Source organism: Zosterops lateralis (genome assembly GCF_965231275.1).
Source record: "Zosterops lateralis genome assembly, chromosome: 8".
NCBI lineage: Eukaryota > Metazoa > Chordata > Aves > Passeriformes > Zosteropidae > Zosterops > Zosterops lateralis.
The window spans coordinates 24,313,464-24,329,442 of record NC_139768.1 but is presented as its reverse complement, the minus strand read 5'-3'; the positions used below and the strand labels follow the sequence as shown (position 1 = coordinate 24,329,442).

At 44.2% G+C, this 15,979-nt stretch overlaps 2 protein-coding genes across 2 annotated transcripts; one reads left to right on the top strand and one right to left on the bottom strand.

Annotated features, from left to right (window-relative positions):
* The first annotated feature begins 2,407 nt into the window (after window positions 1-2,407).
* IKZF5 (IKAROS family zinc finger 5) lies at window positions 2,408-12,297 on the top strand. Its single transcript, XM_083866811.1, has 4 exons — window positions 2,408-2,611; window positions 2,931-3,093; window positions 3,373-3,555; window positions 7,044-12,297. The coding sequence occupies exons 2-4, from the start codon at window positions 2,961-2,963 to the stop codon at window positions 7,985-7,987; spliced, it is 1,260 nt and encodes a 419-aa protein (XP_083722937.1). The 5' UTR covers window positions 2,408-2,611; window positions 2,931-2,960; the 3' UTR covers window positions 7,988-12,297.
* Window positions 12,298-12,404: 107 nt separating this feature from the next.
* PSTK (phosphoseryl-tRNA kinase) lies at window positions 12,405-15,847 on the bottom strand (the record flags this gene model as incomplete). The annotated part of the gene is made up of 6 exons (XM_083866272.1): window positions 12,405-12,802; window positions 13,503-13,596; window positions 13,735-13,810; window positions 14,215-14,413; window positions 15,143-15,560; window positions 15,617-15,847. 6 exons carry the CDS (start codon window positions 15,845-15,847, stop codon window positions 12,615-12,617), a joined length of 1,206 nt encoding a protein of 401 aa, XP_083722398.1. The 3' UTR covers window positions 12,405-12,614.
* Window positions 15,848-15,979: the final 132 nt, after the last annotated feature.

Below are 15,979 nucleotides of genomic sequence, written 5' to 3'. Positions count from 1 at the left end.
CCCGTGGCCGTGTCGCTTCCCACTCTGGCGGTGGGTGGAGGAGGAGGCGCGGGGTCGGCCGGGATTGTTCGGGGTTGGTGACAGGTCACGGGCGGCCACTGGCGCTGTGCTTCCCTCCCCCTTCCCACGGTCAAAACTCCTTCAGGAGGACCAGAAAGGGCTTGGATGGAGTTTGGAATCCTTCCTGCTTTAATTTATTTGCTACAAAAAAGATGGAACAGAGAACACCCCTCTTTTTTCCCCTGGGTTCCTTAGAAGAAGGTGGGATGCATACCTCTGCTCACAGCAATTCTATTCTCTTACTGCATACATGCCCTCATAGATACTTTATTCTCTTAGAATTACTGCAGGATTAGTTCTGACTGTGTGTGTGAAACTGCCGGGTGTGCTCAATGAACTACTTTCTTTAGCAGCATTATTTAGGCAGACTATTTCATCCTGGCATTTTCTTTGTCAGCAGACTTAGCTCACCTCAGTGAGTGCCTAGGTAGGAAATGAGTATCCAGTGAATGAGTATCCAGTGATCTGCTCCTGGTTGTGGGAAGCTGGAGGAGGTGTGGTCGTGTCGGCAGAGCTCGGGTAACACCCGGTGTGACCAGCCCATGAAACACGACCCGGGCTGCTCCGTTTGTGATCCCTGGAATTGCATTTTCTGGTCTGCAGGAGTGACACAGCAAGGATCAGATGTGCGTCATTCTCCCCTGAGAAGGAGAGCTGCTGGCTGTGTAGCTCTAAAAAATGCCACATAAAATCACAGAAGTGTTTGAGCATACAAATGGGAGCTTTGGGGTCGTGCATAAATTGCGGTGACTTGCTACACTGGCGTAAAGAAAAGGATGAGTGTTTTCATGATAAATCAATGAGGTAGAGAAAGGAAGTTTTATGCAGTTGATCCCTAATGTGTTTATGAAATTTTATATAATTTTCTTTCAAAATTAAATGCTTTTTAAATGCAGTAATTGCAGTCAAGTGAGGCTGAGAGAATTGAGGTTGTTCAGCCTGGAGTAGAGAAGGCTTTGGGGTGATCTAATAGTGGCCTTTCAGTACATGAAAGGTCACAAAAGAAACATGGAGTGAGACAATTTACAAGAGCCTGGAGTGACAGGACAAGGGAAAATGGCTTTAAACTGACAGAGAGCAGAATTAGATGGGATATTAGGAAAAAATTCCTCCTTGTGAAGGTGGGCAGGCCCTGGCACAGGGTGCCCAGAGCAGCTGTGGCTGCCCCTGGATCCCTGGCAGTGTCCAAGGCCAGGTTGGACACTGGGGCATGGAGCAGCCTGGGACAGTGGGAGGTGTCCCTGTCATGGCAGGGGATGGCACTGGATGGGCCTTAAGGTCCCTTCCAACCAAACTATTCCATGATTCTATGAAATAAATTTTAGTGTGTTATCCAAAGACACAAACAGATTCTCCTCTGATCACACAAACCCTTGATGTTGTTTCAAATGGTTTAATTTTAAATTTCTATTTCTCATTATAATTTGTGGAAAGTTGGCTTGGTCAGGACTCTATGTTACATTGTCCTGTTTTTCTCTTCATATCTTCCATATTGGAGATGTCTTTAATATTCTAAGTCATATCTTTGATGTCTTTGTTTTATTGCAGGAGACACCAACAAATGGAACACAAATTAACTTAGGCCTACAGAAGGTGGTGACACCTAGAAGAGGGTAGGTAGACAGATGCATAAAGATATGTTCCAAACTCACTTCATGGTGATAATCAATGCTGAGAGTTGAGCACACTCAGGTAAAATGTGAAAAAACATCCTCATCTGGATGCCAAAAATGAACAAACATCTGTAAGTAGCTTTGGATACACAGGAGGAGATATTTAAATGTGGTCTGGAACTCTGAACTGGAGTTTCTGTTGGTCACCTAAGTACCTATTAAAGAATATTTTTATTGAAATGGTAGAACTGTAAATTACTTCTGATTATAATCTGCAGCAATAATGGGACAGACTTGTTCTTCTCCTTCCAAATGTATCCCAAGCTCTGTCTTCCCAAATTCATTGTGAATTGAGACTTTGTAGAGATTTAGTATTTACCCTCCACAAAACAAGCTTGACCACTGATTTCTGGTGAGTATCTTAATCATTTCAGTGCAAAATAATGGACTGGATTAAGACTTTTACTCAGGATAGGAAAGTAAAATTTTGGGAGAACTGTGGAACAGTGCTTTGTCTAAGGCTTCTTTCCAGCTTTGTTAATCACCAACATTCACTTGTTTCCCAACACTGCAGTTCCTATTACTGACTGATCCAAATCTGGTTTTTTTTGGAGCCAGATGTTTATTGTAAAACAGTCAGTGAGTCAGAAATGTCCTTCAAGTGAAATCCAGGAAGCAGAGGATGCAGTCTTTGAAAAACTTATATTGGAAGTGTGATTATTTAAACAAAATTTAAAGCAGCAGAGTGTAAGAGCCCTGTCTTTCAAACACAAATATTTTTCATGTTTCTTTCTTTAACTCCTGGGGGTTGGGAAGAGTAATGGATTCACATTTCCTTTTTATTCCTTCTAGGAAAAGTGGAGAAGCTGTGCTTTTTATCTGAGGAGTTGGGGTACATTTTGTAGCATGTTTGCTACTTAGCAGGGAACTAAATTCAGGTATGATCCATTTTTTTATTTTTAAAGGCAGGTTAATTGTTATTACATTTTTTTATTTTAAAAATTTATTTACTATTTTATTATTATGTCATTTACCTGTTACTGACAGCGATTTCCCCATAAATTTTATTTGGTGATCTTTAATGAGTTAAAAATTCAAAAACCAATATTCTTATGGTTGTCCATTTGTTCTTTGACTCATGCTGTGTGATAAAAGTAATTCTTCACTTATAAACATCCAACCCAAAACCTGACCTTGTTTTTATGAATGCAGCCAAATTCAATGACACTTGTGTTCTGAAAACGTTTTCCCTTCTAGGCACGAGAGGTTGTAAATGAAAGAGCCAATATGGGGGAGAAGAAGGCAGAACCATTGGATTTTGTGAAGGATTTTCAGGAATATCTGACCCAGCAGACTCACCATGTCAATATGATTTCTGGATCAGTTACTGGTGACAAGGAAGTGGAGACTCTCCAGGGAGGTGAGCTGATTCCAGTACCATAAATTTGATTTTTTTTGAGATTGACTTCAGTCTTCACAGTCCAGGTAATGCTGCAGCTATATGGAAGCATTTCTGATATCATTTTCATGTCACAAGGGATGTGTATGTACCTTTGTTTTAATCAGGGCATGTTTTTTATAATTCTCTGTATTTAAAGAGCACGGGCAGAGAGAAGCAAAAGCTGTTTGGCATTTGCTCACAGTGTGACAGATGGTGTCCCACAGATTGCTCATTACAATCTGTGCTGCATTGTTACAGCTGGGACAGAAGGTGACCAGAATGGTCTGGATCATCCTTCTGTTGAAGTTTCTCTGGATGAAAACTCAGGAATGTTGGTGGATGGATTTGAAAGGACTTTTGATGGGAAGTTGAAGTGTCGGTACTGCAACTACGCCAGCAAAGGAACAGCACGGCTCATAGAGCACATCAGGATTCACACAGGTATGGGAGCTTCTGCCCTGCTTCCCTGGAGCCCTTGGGGTGTTTAACATTGGGATTTGCATGTCAGGAGTTGGCAAATTCAAGCACTGTGAGAGTTCTTAACAGTAACTGGGCATTGCTGGGTTTTTATAGTCTGTTTTTGTAAAGGTGTGCCATTACCTTGATAAACTGTGCAATTTCCTACTGACATTTATTATTATAAGTAACTATATGGGAGTAAAGTTTAGCATGAAAACTTCAGTGTCAATTTTGAAGGGCCCTAAAAATATCTTTTAGTTTTTCTGTGCTGATAAGAAAAGTGACAAATGTACATGTTCCTATACAGAGATTTATAGGGCCTTTTCTTCCTCTGTTGTTTAGCCATGAAAATATTCCTGTTCTGCACAACATTCTAGATGTGGAAGTACAGAGCATAGTAATAAGAATAAAGTTATTGGTAGAATATTCAAATGTGAGGACATACCATCAAGTAAGTGATACTAGTAGGGAACAGAAAAATCATAAGCTGTGGCTTGTTAAGGAGCATTTGCCACTGTTGAATGCATAAACTTGAAAGCAAAACTCTCATAAAGGTTAGAATATCCTAAACTGTTCTGAAAGCTCCAACTTCATGGCAGATGAGAGGAAACAAGAAAATAGGTGCTTGTGAAGACTGTCAGGTGTATCACACCAATACAGAAGGCTTCAGGGTGTTAAGCAGAGCAGAAAAAAAATGTGTCCTGCAAAGAATGAAAGTTTTTACAGGTTCCCAGTCTGGTATGAACTGTCCCAAGTCTTCCAAGTGTCTCTTTTCAGTGGTCTTGAGTAGGTGGCGTTTTGGGACTCACCTGTTGTAACTGGGGTGTAATTGTAGCCCTCCTCAGGTAGAGTTAGTCAGATTCTCACTTTGCTGGGATCCATTCCTTACACACAGTAACTCCCTGGGTGGATTTTGGGGAATGTGGGGCTCCTTGCACTGGTCCTGCAGTCTTGGCTTATTTCAACATGGCAGAATTGGGTAGGAAATGGCAACCAACCAGAAATCAGAGAGTTCTCAGGTTCACATTCTGAAAACCTGGTAAACTCTTCTCTTGTGTCTTCCAAAACAAGAAAAGAGTTATTTTGGCTTGGTTTTCCTGGTTTGGTTTGGTTTATTTTTTCACTCAAGGGAAGAAGATCCAAGGCCTGAGTGTTGTTTGGCTTGGAAGGCTGGCAGAGGGCCAGGAGATGGAATCCTTGTGCTGTGAAAGCTCAGATGAGTCAGCATTAAAATAGGCAAGTGGCAGCTGACTCATAGCCTCAGAGCAGTGTAAATAAACAGGTACAGCATCCTGGACATCTGCCAAAGGAGTTGTGACCCAGGCACAATCATGCAACCATTATTATTATTACTAAGTGCAGCCTACTGCAGGATTGGCTTCACGCTGAATCTGACAGCAGATAATGAGTAGTAATGATAATGTGTTGTGCTATGTGTGATGCAAAACTTTTATCTCTGTGTAACCAGTTTAGAATGAAATCAGATTGGCAAATTCTGTGTGAGTGCAGGGAGTTTGTCAATCTTCTCATACCACTTTGCCAAGTCTCCAGATCTTTACCCATCCTTGTGTGTATATGATGCTCATGGAGAAATCATGGTTTTACTTGGTGCAAAGAAGGTACTTAGAGGTAGCACAAAAATTGATTTCTTTCCTCTTGGAGAGCCAGTGATGGAGAGGGAATGAAAGAAATCTATTTGGTATCCCAGACTGTGATTCCAAACTGTGGAATGCTCATCAGTCACATGACAGGGATTTAGAAATTGAGCTGGCACTCTAGATAGGAAGAGTAAGATGATCTTGCATTTCAGCACCTGAACACACATCAGATCCTTTAGGCACTTCTGACATTGCAGACCTGGATCTAGAATTCCTAGATCATTCTATCAAGGGAAAATCAGAAGTCCTAAAGTGCTCTGTTATAAATGTGGCCTGTTATTATGTTACAAGGTTTTCTGAGCATTTTTTAAAAAGTTAATGTGAGTATCTATAAATTTCATTTAATAGAAGAGCAAAGTTCTGCATGTGCGAAGGAGATGGTGGTCTCCCTGATCACCATCCCATCTCCCATCTGGAAGAGTACACAGCTCTCCAGGGAATACTGGCTTTTGTTTTCTCTTATAACTCTTTAGCCACAGAATCCTTTTTCAAAGCTCAGTTCTTTTGAGTGGCTGCCTGTGTGCCTGGGTTGTTTAGGTGGTAGTTGCAGGATGTTTAGGAGTAGGGGTGTTTGGAAGGTCCCAGTAGGATGCCCTCCCTCAGTGTTTAAACAGAGTTATCGTTTTGGTGGTAGGGACATTCCTGTGTTCCCCTGTGCACTCCCTGGGTGAGGGAGAGGTTGGATCCAGTTAGGGACACCACACAAACATCACTGCCTTCAGTCCTCGGCTTTGTTGCTGCCATTCCCAGGCAGGCTGTGTGTTGTGCTGACTCCACTCAGGATTTTTCCATGTGCTGATGATCCCTTGGGTGAGGCAGAGCCATCCCAGTGTTCTCCACTCCCCCAGGATACCCAGCTGAGCTCGAGGCTGGCGGTGACTGAAGTTTGATGAGCAGCTCACAATGAGCCACTCTGTGCTCCACACAAGCCTTTTCCAGGCACTCTGAGGTGCTACTGATGCCTTAAGTTTTAGCTTTCATGTTTCGCAGATTCTGTGCTGCCTAGGGGTGCAGTTCTGAGCCTCATATTAAGTGTTAGTCAGCTCTCTTCACAGAGTAGATAGAGAAAACAAATCATTTCCCAGATGGAGACCAAGGACAATGGTTACAAATTTTCAGGCCCAAAACCATAAACAATGTAGAGAGAAAATAAAAATGATGGGACTTGATAATCTGAAGCTGTAATTGGACAATTTAACCCCAATATGTAAATGGATCAAAACTTATAAAAGTGTGAGATCTTGTGACCAGGTCCATTTTGTGACCATTTTAAGTCCACCTTGCGTGTATCCCTGGCCAGGCTCTTCTCCTGCCCAAGGTGTACCTTAAAGGCCTTTTGTGGGCCTGGTATTTCTGAGTCTGAAAGATTTTTAGCCTGCTGGCAGCTGCTAGCTTTTTCCCAAGAAAAAATTTCTCAAGGAAGTTTCTTCTCAAAGCAATCTTGGCAAATGACTATCCTTTCTCAAAAGAGTCTTTCTCTGGGTGGTGTTTTGCTGGTTTTCTCTCTGGGAATCAAACCCGAATTGCGGTGGTGAGAGCGACGAATCTTAACTACCAGACCACCAGGGAGAGGCTGTTTTGAGAAAGAATGGTTGTTTGCCAAGATTGTTTCGAGAAGAAACTTTCTTGAGAATTTTTTTCTTGGGAAGAAGTTAGCAGCTGCTGGCAGGCTAAAAATCTTTCAGACTCAGAAATACTAGGCCCACAGCCTTTTGATAAATACCTACGTTATTCCCTTAGCTCTGTCCAGTCTCTGCTCCAGGTCAGCCTTCCTGAGGCATCACTCTGGGCTAATGTGTTGTGATTTTCCAGGGGAGAAGCCGCACAGGTGCCACCTGTGTCCCTTTGCCTCGGCCTATGAGCGTCACCTGGAGGCTCACATGCGCTCCCACACCGGGGAGAAGCCCTACAAGTGTGAGCTGTGCTCCTTCCGCTGCAGCGACCGCAGCAACCTGTCCCACCACCGCCGCCGCAAGCACAAGATGGTGCCCATCAAGGGCACCAGGTCTTCCCTCAGCAGCAAGAAGATGTGGGGGGTTCTGCAGAAGAAGACCAGCAATCTGGGCTACAGCAGAAGAGCGTTAATTAATCTGAGCCCGCCTTCCATGGTGGTGCAGAAGCCAGACTACCTTAATGATTTCACCCATGAAATCCCCAATATCCAGACTGAGGCGTACGAGAGCATGACTAAAACGACTCAGAGCGGTGGCTTGCCGAGGGATCCACAAGACCTCATGGTGGATAATCCTTTGAACCAGCTCTCCACGTTGGCAGGACAGTTGTCCAGCTTGCCACCTGAAAACCAAAATCCAGCCTCTCCGGACGTCGTTTCCTGTCAAGACGAAAAGCCTTTCATGATACAGCAGCCTGCTGCACCTGCAGTAGTGTCAGCTGTGTCAGCAAATATCCCTCAGAATTCCTCTCCAACCAGCCCTGACTCCCGGCCCGCACACAACCAGAGGAACTATAGTCCAGTGGCAGGGCCCAGCAGTGACCGCAGTGCCCACACCAGCACGCCCAGCATCAGCAACAGCCAGCCCAGTACCCCAGCTCCAACCCTGCCAGTGCAGGACCCCCAGCTCCTGCACCACTGCCCACACTGTGACATGTACTTTGCGGACAATATCCTTTACACCATCCACATGGGATGCCATGGATTTGAAAACCCTTTCCAGTGTAACATTTGTGGGTGTAAGTGTAAAAACAAGTACGACTTTGCTTGCCACTTCGCCAGAGGCCAACATAATCAACATTGACTGAGAACATGCTTTTGTTTAGTTTTTTAACATATTACAGTCTATTTTTCATACTTGCTGATGGAAAGCTTGCACATTCCCAAAAGGAATCTTCACATTAATCAGTTTGACAAAGGAGGCAAATTGATTTCCGTGTTCTTGTAAAACTTGCCAGGGAAATTTTGTTTCAGATTCAGTTGCTGTTTTATTTGTAGCCTTTCAAAAAAAAAAAAAAAAAAAAAGCCAAGAGTGCTGTAAGGGTTGGAATGCATTTACATGCTGTGGTTGCTAAATTTAAGTTGGTTGCAGTTAATCCCAATAAACATTCTGCAAGTGGAGCAGCAGAGCGTGTGTCCTGAGCCATAGGATGTAATTCCCAGATTGATTGTTAGGCAAGACAAGATATATTATCCATAAAATATGAAAGGTCAATGCAGTGACACGTCATGTAGAGACAGGAATGGCTTCATGGTGACAGAGAACTGGGTTAGATGGGATGTTGGGAAGGAATTGTTCCCTGGCAGGCCCTGGCACAGGGTGCCCAGAGAAGCTGTGGCTGCCCCTGGATCCCTGGCAGTGCCCAAGTGCCCAAGGCCAGGTTGGTCAGAGCTTGGAGCAGCCTGGCATAGTGGAACGTGTTCCTCCTTTAAGTCCCCTTCCAACCCCAACCAGTCTATGATTTTGGAGAAATCCTTATAAACCTGGCTACTCAAGCAAAAAGAAGCAATTTTCACATACAAATTCAATTTGATGTAAAAGTTGCTTTAATTTGATGAAGGTTAATAATCAATTTTTGTTTAGTGTAGTCTAAACTCTTCATGCTAGGACTTAAACACTAATTTAACTATTAGCACAAAGCTAGAAGATAACAGGTTTTTGTGAATAAAACTATGATAGGAAAGAAACTGAGCTAAAAGCCTGTCATTCATGAGTTATAGAAACAAATTGTAAGATACCTTATTTTACCTACACTCTACAAAATTTTACATGTCATTGTTTTTCAGAGGAGGCAATTTTTAGAGACATAATAAAGAGCCTGTAGAACTAATATATATTCTGTGAGATTTCTAACTGCCTTAAACTCAGTTGTACAGATATGTAAAATTTGCACAATTAGACTTCCGTCTTGCTGATAGAAGTTCTGATAGAAACAAACAAGAAGTTTACAAATTAAAACTCCTTTGTTCAGTTTTATGTTGGGCGAGGCTACAACTGAGAGGTTGCCTCTATTTTTGAAAGTTGTGTAATCCAGTTTATTGTAAATTTTGACTTGGAGGCCTGGTTTGTCACCTCTCCCAGGTTTGATGTCCTTTGGATGTGCTGGGAATAAGGGGAAGGACCTCTGGCTTTTTGCTGGGCTCCATGCAGGATGCAAAGGAAAACTGGCTGACCACACTGAAGTTGTTTTTAGGAATTGTAAATGGCAAATGGTAACTCAAGTTGTTTATTTTGTTTCATAGTGTATGCTCATCTTTAGAAGCCCTCAGGCTAAAGGACAGGCACTTTAACATAAACCTGAATAAAACATTTAATTAAAATTAATAATAACTTTATGTGCTAGATAAGAATTTGAGACATTAAAAATAAAGGAAGAACTGTTACTTCTCCCATATTTAGACATGCACTTTTAACTTGGTTTGTCCTACTTGAGACAAATTAAACCTTTCCTTATATATTCCCCTTTTCCTATCAGCAAACCATGTTTTTTTCAAAAGCAAGGAGATTTTATTTATGTTCCACGAGTCAGAGGTTGGAATCTGAATAGCAAATGTTTGGCTTGTTCAAATTTATATTGTTATGGGAGCTAAAAGTTCCTGAAACCAATGGAAAAACTTGCAGTGACCAGGGTGAGATCAATGTAGGAAAACTACTTGTGTAAGAATTTTAGCTGTAGAAGTTATTTCAACTTTAATTAAATAGAAATTTGGATACCAGACATGTTTCTGTCTACTGACTGACCTACTGTTGAATTTCTGTGCTTGAGGAACTGGGTTCTTGGCTGTGCAGTCTTGTAGTAATGAGGTCAGAAATCTGCCACTGAAGTGGTTCCAGTGTAGTGAAGATGAACAATAACACTGTCACTCCTAAAAATTGTTTTGTTTTCAGGCCTGGTTCAGAATTTGTTTTGCTGGATTTGTAAGACAATGTAATTTCCATTTTTCTTCATGACACTGTAATTCCAAAATATTTCATTGTTGCTTTATACTTTTTAGATTTATTTTATAAGTAAAACTGCAAGTCTGCGTGTGTAAACATCCTTTATTTTAAGGAGTAAAAGCTGATTGAGCTGGATTGCAGTTAGAAGTTACTGCTCCTAGACAGGTTTTGGAATCAAATTTTTTTCCAGTCAAAGAGGGCAGAAATGGTGGCTCTCTTTGGATCACACATTGAACAAGCCTACAATTTTTATTTGGCTCAAATATAGTGTCTCAAATAAGAGACATTCCTCTTGAAGACTTTACAATTAGCAATTTATGGAAGTGGTTTTCCTTGCCTTTTTGATAGATGATGTAATCTCCCATTCCTAAGCTCTGGCATTTCCAAGGACACTTGTGGAATGGTGGTGCTGCAGGGAGCACCTTACAGGACTGAGTGATCACAGCATCCAGGTTCTCCCTGGTTTGTGGCTTTTTCCTTCCTCGTATCGTGGGGACAGTAATTTCCACGTGCACAGATGTGGTTCCTGACCCACTGGGGCTTCTGTTGGCAGTGATAACATGGTTAGAGGCTTTTCTTTGTCTCATGATTTGGTGATTTAGAGAAATCCTGACTCCTGAACCATGTTGGCCTTGAACAAAACTAAGGATAGGTCACTAGTGGAGGAGTTGGGAGCAAAAGGAAGCCTCCAGGATCTCATGGAAAAGGGGCCCTTGTTTAGGAGATCCTATTGTGGGGAATGTACATTCTTAATAACAAAACTCGGTATGGAAAAAATCTATCCCCAAGCCTTGCAGATCATTTTTTGGAAGGGTTTTCCGGCTGCTGCCTGGATACCTTTGGTTCTGCTCTTGAGAAGTTAAGGGAAAGATTAGTTGGGACAATGAGGAATGGGTGAGGAATGAAAAAACTCCTTTTCCCTGTTTCCTTGGGCAAACTCCTCATTGCAGGTGGGTTCTGGGGCAGCAGCAGCTTTGGTGCTCATCCCTTGGCTCTGCACCAGATCCCTGGGGTGGATCCCTGTGTCCTTCCCAGGACTGGGATTGTTCCTGTTCCATGATCACACTCTGTTCAGTTGAGCCTAACAATGCCCTGACATCATTGTCCCCTTCTGTCAACTGAGGAGCTTGGGAGAAGGTGTGTTTCCTGTTTTTCAGAACTTATACATTCTATTGACAATAATTTAAAGACCTGAGTTGGTTCTGGCAGATTCTTTCCAAGTCTGATCCCTTGCACAAGCGGGCCTTACCCACAGTCAGGGAGGGAGACTTGTCCAGGATTGTGGGATTGAGTCCTTAATTAAAGGAACTTCTCATATTGAGTCCTCCATCTGCTACACTGCACTTACCTGTTTATTTTCTTTTCCAAACCCAAATCATTATATTATAAGGTAATGGGTTATTAGCATTTTAACTGTTACTAATGGAGGTTTGGGAAGCAGATAGAATTTTTCCATAGCTCGGTTCTTTTAAGTTGTTGCAAAACATGAACTTTGTGGGGGTTTTGTTTTTATTGTCATAGCTTATTTTATAGCTTTGTGGACATTTCTAACATGTAGTATTTACAGCACTCTTAATACACATTTACTGAATATTCCAATGAACATTTGAATATTTGAAAGGAGGCAATAGGAAAAATAGTTGTTTTTTCACAGACACAAGTTTAGATGAAGAGGATTTAGACATAAAATGTTGATTGGCATTTTAATATAAAACTCAGTGCTGGGAGACACTTTCCAGCAGTGTTTTCCAGCCCAATAATCTGTTACTGTTTGTTTTGTCCCAGGATGTTTTTGGGGTTTGTTTTTTGTTTCTTTTTGACAAAGGGAATGTAATTTAGAAGTCTTCACTGGCAAGTTTTCTACTAATTTTAAGCTTCTTTGAAAATCTACAGCAAATGGATGTTCTGTTGCAGGAAATCTCTCTCCTGCTAAAGCATTTTTCATTGAGCAATCTCTGTGTATGTGCTTCTAAGTACCTACTTTGTTAATAATATGTATTTCAGTGTAAAGAGCAGATTTTATGCAAAAATGAAACCTGTTAGAATTGTAAAATAAATTTTAATGTTGGTGAACGTTTTTGGGATGACAAGGTAAATTCTGAAATAACTATCTTGTGTAGTTCATGTTGTGAAGCTTTGCTTTTGTAAGATATGAATAAAATAACACTTTCTAATTAGGCTTCATGTCAATTCTTAATTGCACGTCCTTCCATGGGTGGAGCTGCTGCTTTCCCAAGTGCTCTTCATGGGTTAACTCTTTCTGATTCTGTGAAATTCAGATCTCAGGATGGTTTGCTCTTGGCTTGATCTCTCTCCACAGCCAAGAACAGCTTAGTTAGACTTGATTAAACTGTTTCTCTTCCATACCATGGGGAGAGGAGGCACGGGGGCTCCAGAGAAGGGAGCTGCACCTCAGATCTCTCAGCAGCAGTGCTCTGAGTACTGCACTTGAAGCATCTTGGACTCCTAACACCCAACATTCTCTATGTCATTATTTTAAAATGTATTTATTTACTACATTGGTTGCCTCATGTTGGAATGAAGAAATAACAGTTGTAGCAGGGTCAGAATATTGGGTTTTCAAAGTCTTGCCTTGCCTCAAGTCTTCCAAAAATTCTGCTTTCAGTTTGTTGAGTTCTTCTGCCAGGCTCTTCATCTCACTTGGGAGAACATTTTTACCTAAAAGAAAATTGAAGCTGAACTTTTAACTTCATGCTTACAGAAAAAAAATCACTGAACCACAGAATATTCTGAGTTGGAAGGGACCCACAAGGATCATCCAGTGCAGCTCCTGGCCCTGCACAGACACCCCAACAATCCCACCCTGGGCATCCCTGGGAGTGTTGTCCCTAAACTCTTGGAGCTCTGGCAGCCTCGGGGCTGTGCCCATTCCCCGCAGAGCCTGGGCAGTGCCAGAACCCTCTGGGGAAGAACTTTTTGCTGATACCCAACCTAAACCTGCCCTGACAGTTCCAACCATTCCCTCCTGTCCCTGGTCACAGAGAGAAGCCTGAACACAGGCACAGAGCTGAGTTTTTCAGTTAAGGACACTGAGCTGCTCCTCATATAAATCTTAGGAGCCAGTCAGTGCAGACTGCAAAGCCCCATCCTTATTAACATGTGTCCCAAAACAGTATTGAAATCCTCTAAAATGCTGCTCTAGACTTTATTAAAGCTGCATTTAAGACAGTTAATAAATATTATACTAATTTTTAAATCTACAAACCTCTACAAATAACACTGACCAGAGTTGTGAAGGTGTTGCCTCAGGCACACCTGTTGGGATAGGATTCCTGACCAGTTTACCCTGAGGGAATTGAGGGACTGTTTTGTATTGCCAGTCAGCACCCACGATAGGTAGGGCAGGGAGAAGAGGTACCTTTGGCATCCTGCATGGCCTGAGAGATGACTCTCCTGCACGCCTGGTCAGCCTGATGGATGGCACTGGCTGCACAGATGGTTCGAGCTGCTTCCTGCCCAGGCCACCAGGAAGGAAGGAAACAAGCAAACGCTTTGAATTTACTTGACTTTTGAAGTGCTGTTTGAAAACAACACATGAGCAGCACCTCAGGCAGCCCCCAAAGCTGTGCCCTGAAGCCCAGCAGTGCTACCTTTTGCTCTGTGTCCTCCTCAATTGGCCTCTCTGGATTTTCCAAAGCAGTGGCCAGCAAGTTCATGATCTGCTCACTAAGAAAACAAACAACAGAGTAAACCATGGCAAACAGATACACTTTTTTCTTTTCTAATGATGCCACTAGGAAAAAAAAAAGTTTTCAGTTAAATTTTTAAGGCAATCAGTGAAATAATCTGAATTTAAAAACAATTAGAACTCAAATTATTTCCAGCCTTAGCATTTCAGACAATTTACACAGATTTTCAGTGACAGGGTAGGAATGCTGTGAGTTTTGAAGTTAAAACTCTGCAGAGCATGGTGGCTGTGAGCTCCCAACAAGGCTGGATTCTGTGTAACTGCCTGGCTTCCAAAAATCACCACTGGGAATATTTTTTACACTTTGTGTAGATACAGTAAGGAGCTTCTATCACTGAAAATAGCACTTAGGGAAAACTCTAGGATCAATCCAGTAACATACTCGTCCTCTGAGATGCAATCAGAACTACTCAGAATGAGGCTGTGCTGCTCCCAGGCGTTTTTCCTGAGATCTGGCATTTCTATTTTCCTTGCCATTAACTGTATTGTCTCCTCAGGCACAGGATCACTTCTGAGGCGATTCCTCTGCAGGCAGCATTCCAGTGGACACTCTAAAAATAACTGGCAGAAGCCCAAGGAATCTAAAAAGAACCAGACAATTTTATCTTTAAACACTTCAAGTAACAATTTCTGAGAGCAACATGCAGGAGAAAGGCTCTACATGAATGAGGAGCTTCCGCATTGGTTCTGAGCCTGACATGAAAACAAATCCAGACAGGGAACATAATTTTACCTTCAAGGCTGCACAAGTAATGCCTGAGGTCAACACACAGAACCATGGAATGGTTTGGATTGGGAGGAACCTTAAAGCCCATCTCATTCCACCCCTGCCATGGGCAGGGACACCTTCCACTGTCCCAGGCTGCTCCAAGCCCCAATGTCCAACCTGGCCTTGGGCACTGCCAGGGATCCAGGGGCAGCTACAGCTGCTCTGGGCACCCTGTGCCAGGGCCTGCCCACCCTCCCAGGGAACAATTCCTGCCCAATATCCCGTCCATCCCTGCCCTCTGGCACCATGAAGCCGTTTCCCCTGCCCTGTCATTCCATGCTCTTGTCCAAAGTCCCTCTCCAGCTCTTTTGGAGCCTCCTTATGTACTGGAAGGTGCTTTAAGGCTGCTCTAGGAAGGGGTTTACATGATATACCAATTTGTAATAAGGCAGTAACAAAGTTACATTGATTGCTACTCTATTACAGGTATCCAGCAATCAGAATAGTCAACGCTCCAAGAGAACGAGCCTTGAAAGAAGGCAGCTGAAGAGCACGGAATTTCCTACAAACATCCTCGTGCCGAAGGTCAAGGAACAATTACATTTACGGGCCAGCTGGTACACCTCGTAGCGCATGCTCTGGTAATAGAAGTTGTCGTCCAGCAGGAGGAGGAGCGGTCCGGAGGCGGCTTCGGCGTCCCCGTCCGCGGCGGGCAGCAGGCCCTGCCGGCGGCAGCAGCCCAGGAAGCGCTCCCAGCCCGGCTGCGCGGGGCCGGGCAGCGGCGCCCCGGTGAACAGCGTCCTCAGGAACCCCTCCAGGCACTGCAGCAGCTCTCGGCGGCTCTGCTTCCAGCCGGGCAGCTGTGGAGAGAGAAAGGCGGGAGGTGGCGGCCCCGCATCGCCCTGAGGGGACCCGGCCCGGCCCAGCCCCGCGGCGGCCGCGTCCCGTTCCCCGGCAACGGCGGCCGCGCCCGCTGACGTCACACGGGCGCGCCCGCCCGGCCAATGAGCGCGGCCGCACTGACCAATGGGGAAGGCTCGTGCGGGCCCGCCCCCGGCGCGCGCGGCAGGAAGGCCTCCGGCGGGATGAGCTCGTCGTAGGTGAGCAGCGCGCAGGCCCAGCCCGGGCGCTGCGGCAGCCGGCGGCTCAGAGCGCGGGCCAGGGTGGACTTGCCGGCCGCGGGCAGCCCGCACAGCAGGCACAGCCCCACCCGGGCGCCGCCGCCGCTCCCCCGCTGCTGCTGCTGCTCCTGCTCCGCCGCCGCCAGCCTTGCCGCTCCCGCCGCTTCCGCCGGCGCTGTGCGCATGCGCTGGGTCCGCGCCGCGGGGCGCCCCCTGGCGGGCTCGGCGCAAACGCCAAAGCCAGGACCGGCCCCTTTTGGGTCTGGGTTTACCCTTTTTATACCCGGGCCTGGGTTTACTCATTTTGATCCGGGTCT

Excerpts from the sequence above, each read along its gene's own strand:
- IKZF5 (XM_083866811.1), top strand. The coding sequence starts at position 2,961 with ATGGGGGAGAAGAAGGCAGAACCATTGGATTTTGTGAAGGATTTTCAG. Across the intron at positions 3,094-3,372 it reads AGTGGAGACTCTCCAGGGAG|CTGGGACAGAAGGTGACCAG; the intron begins GTGAGCTGATTC and ends GCATTGTTACAG. Across the intron at positions 3,556-7,043 it reads GCACATCAGGATTCACACAG|GGGAGAAGCCGCACAGGTGC; the intron begins GTATGGGAGCTT and ends GTGATTTTCCAG.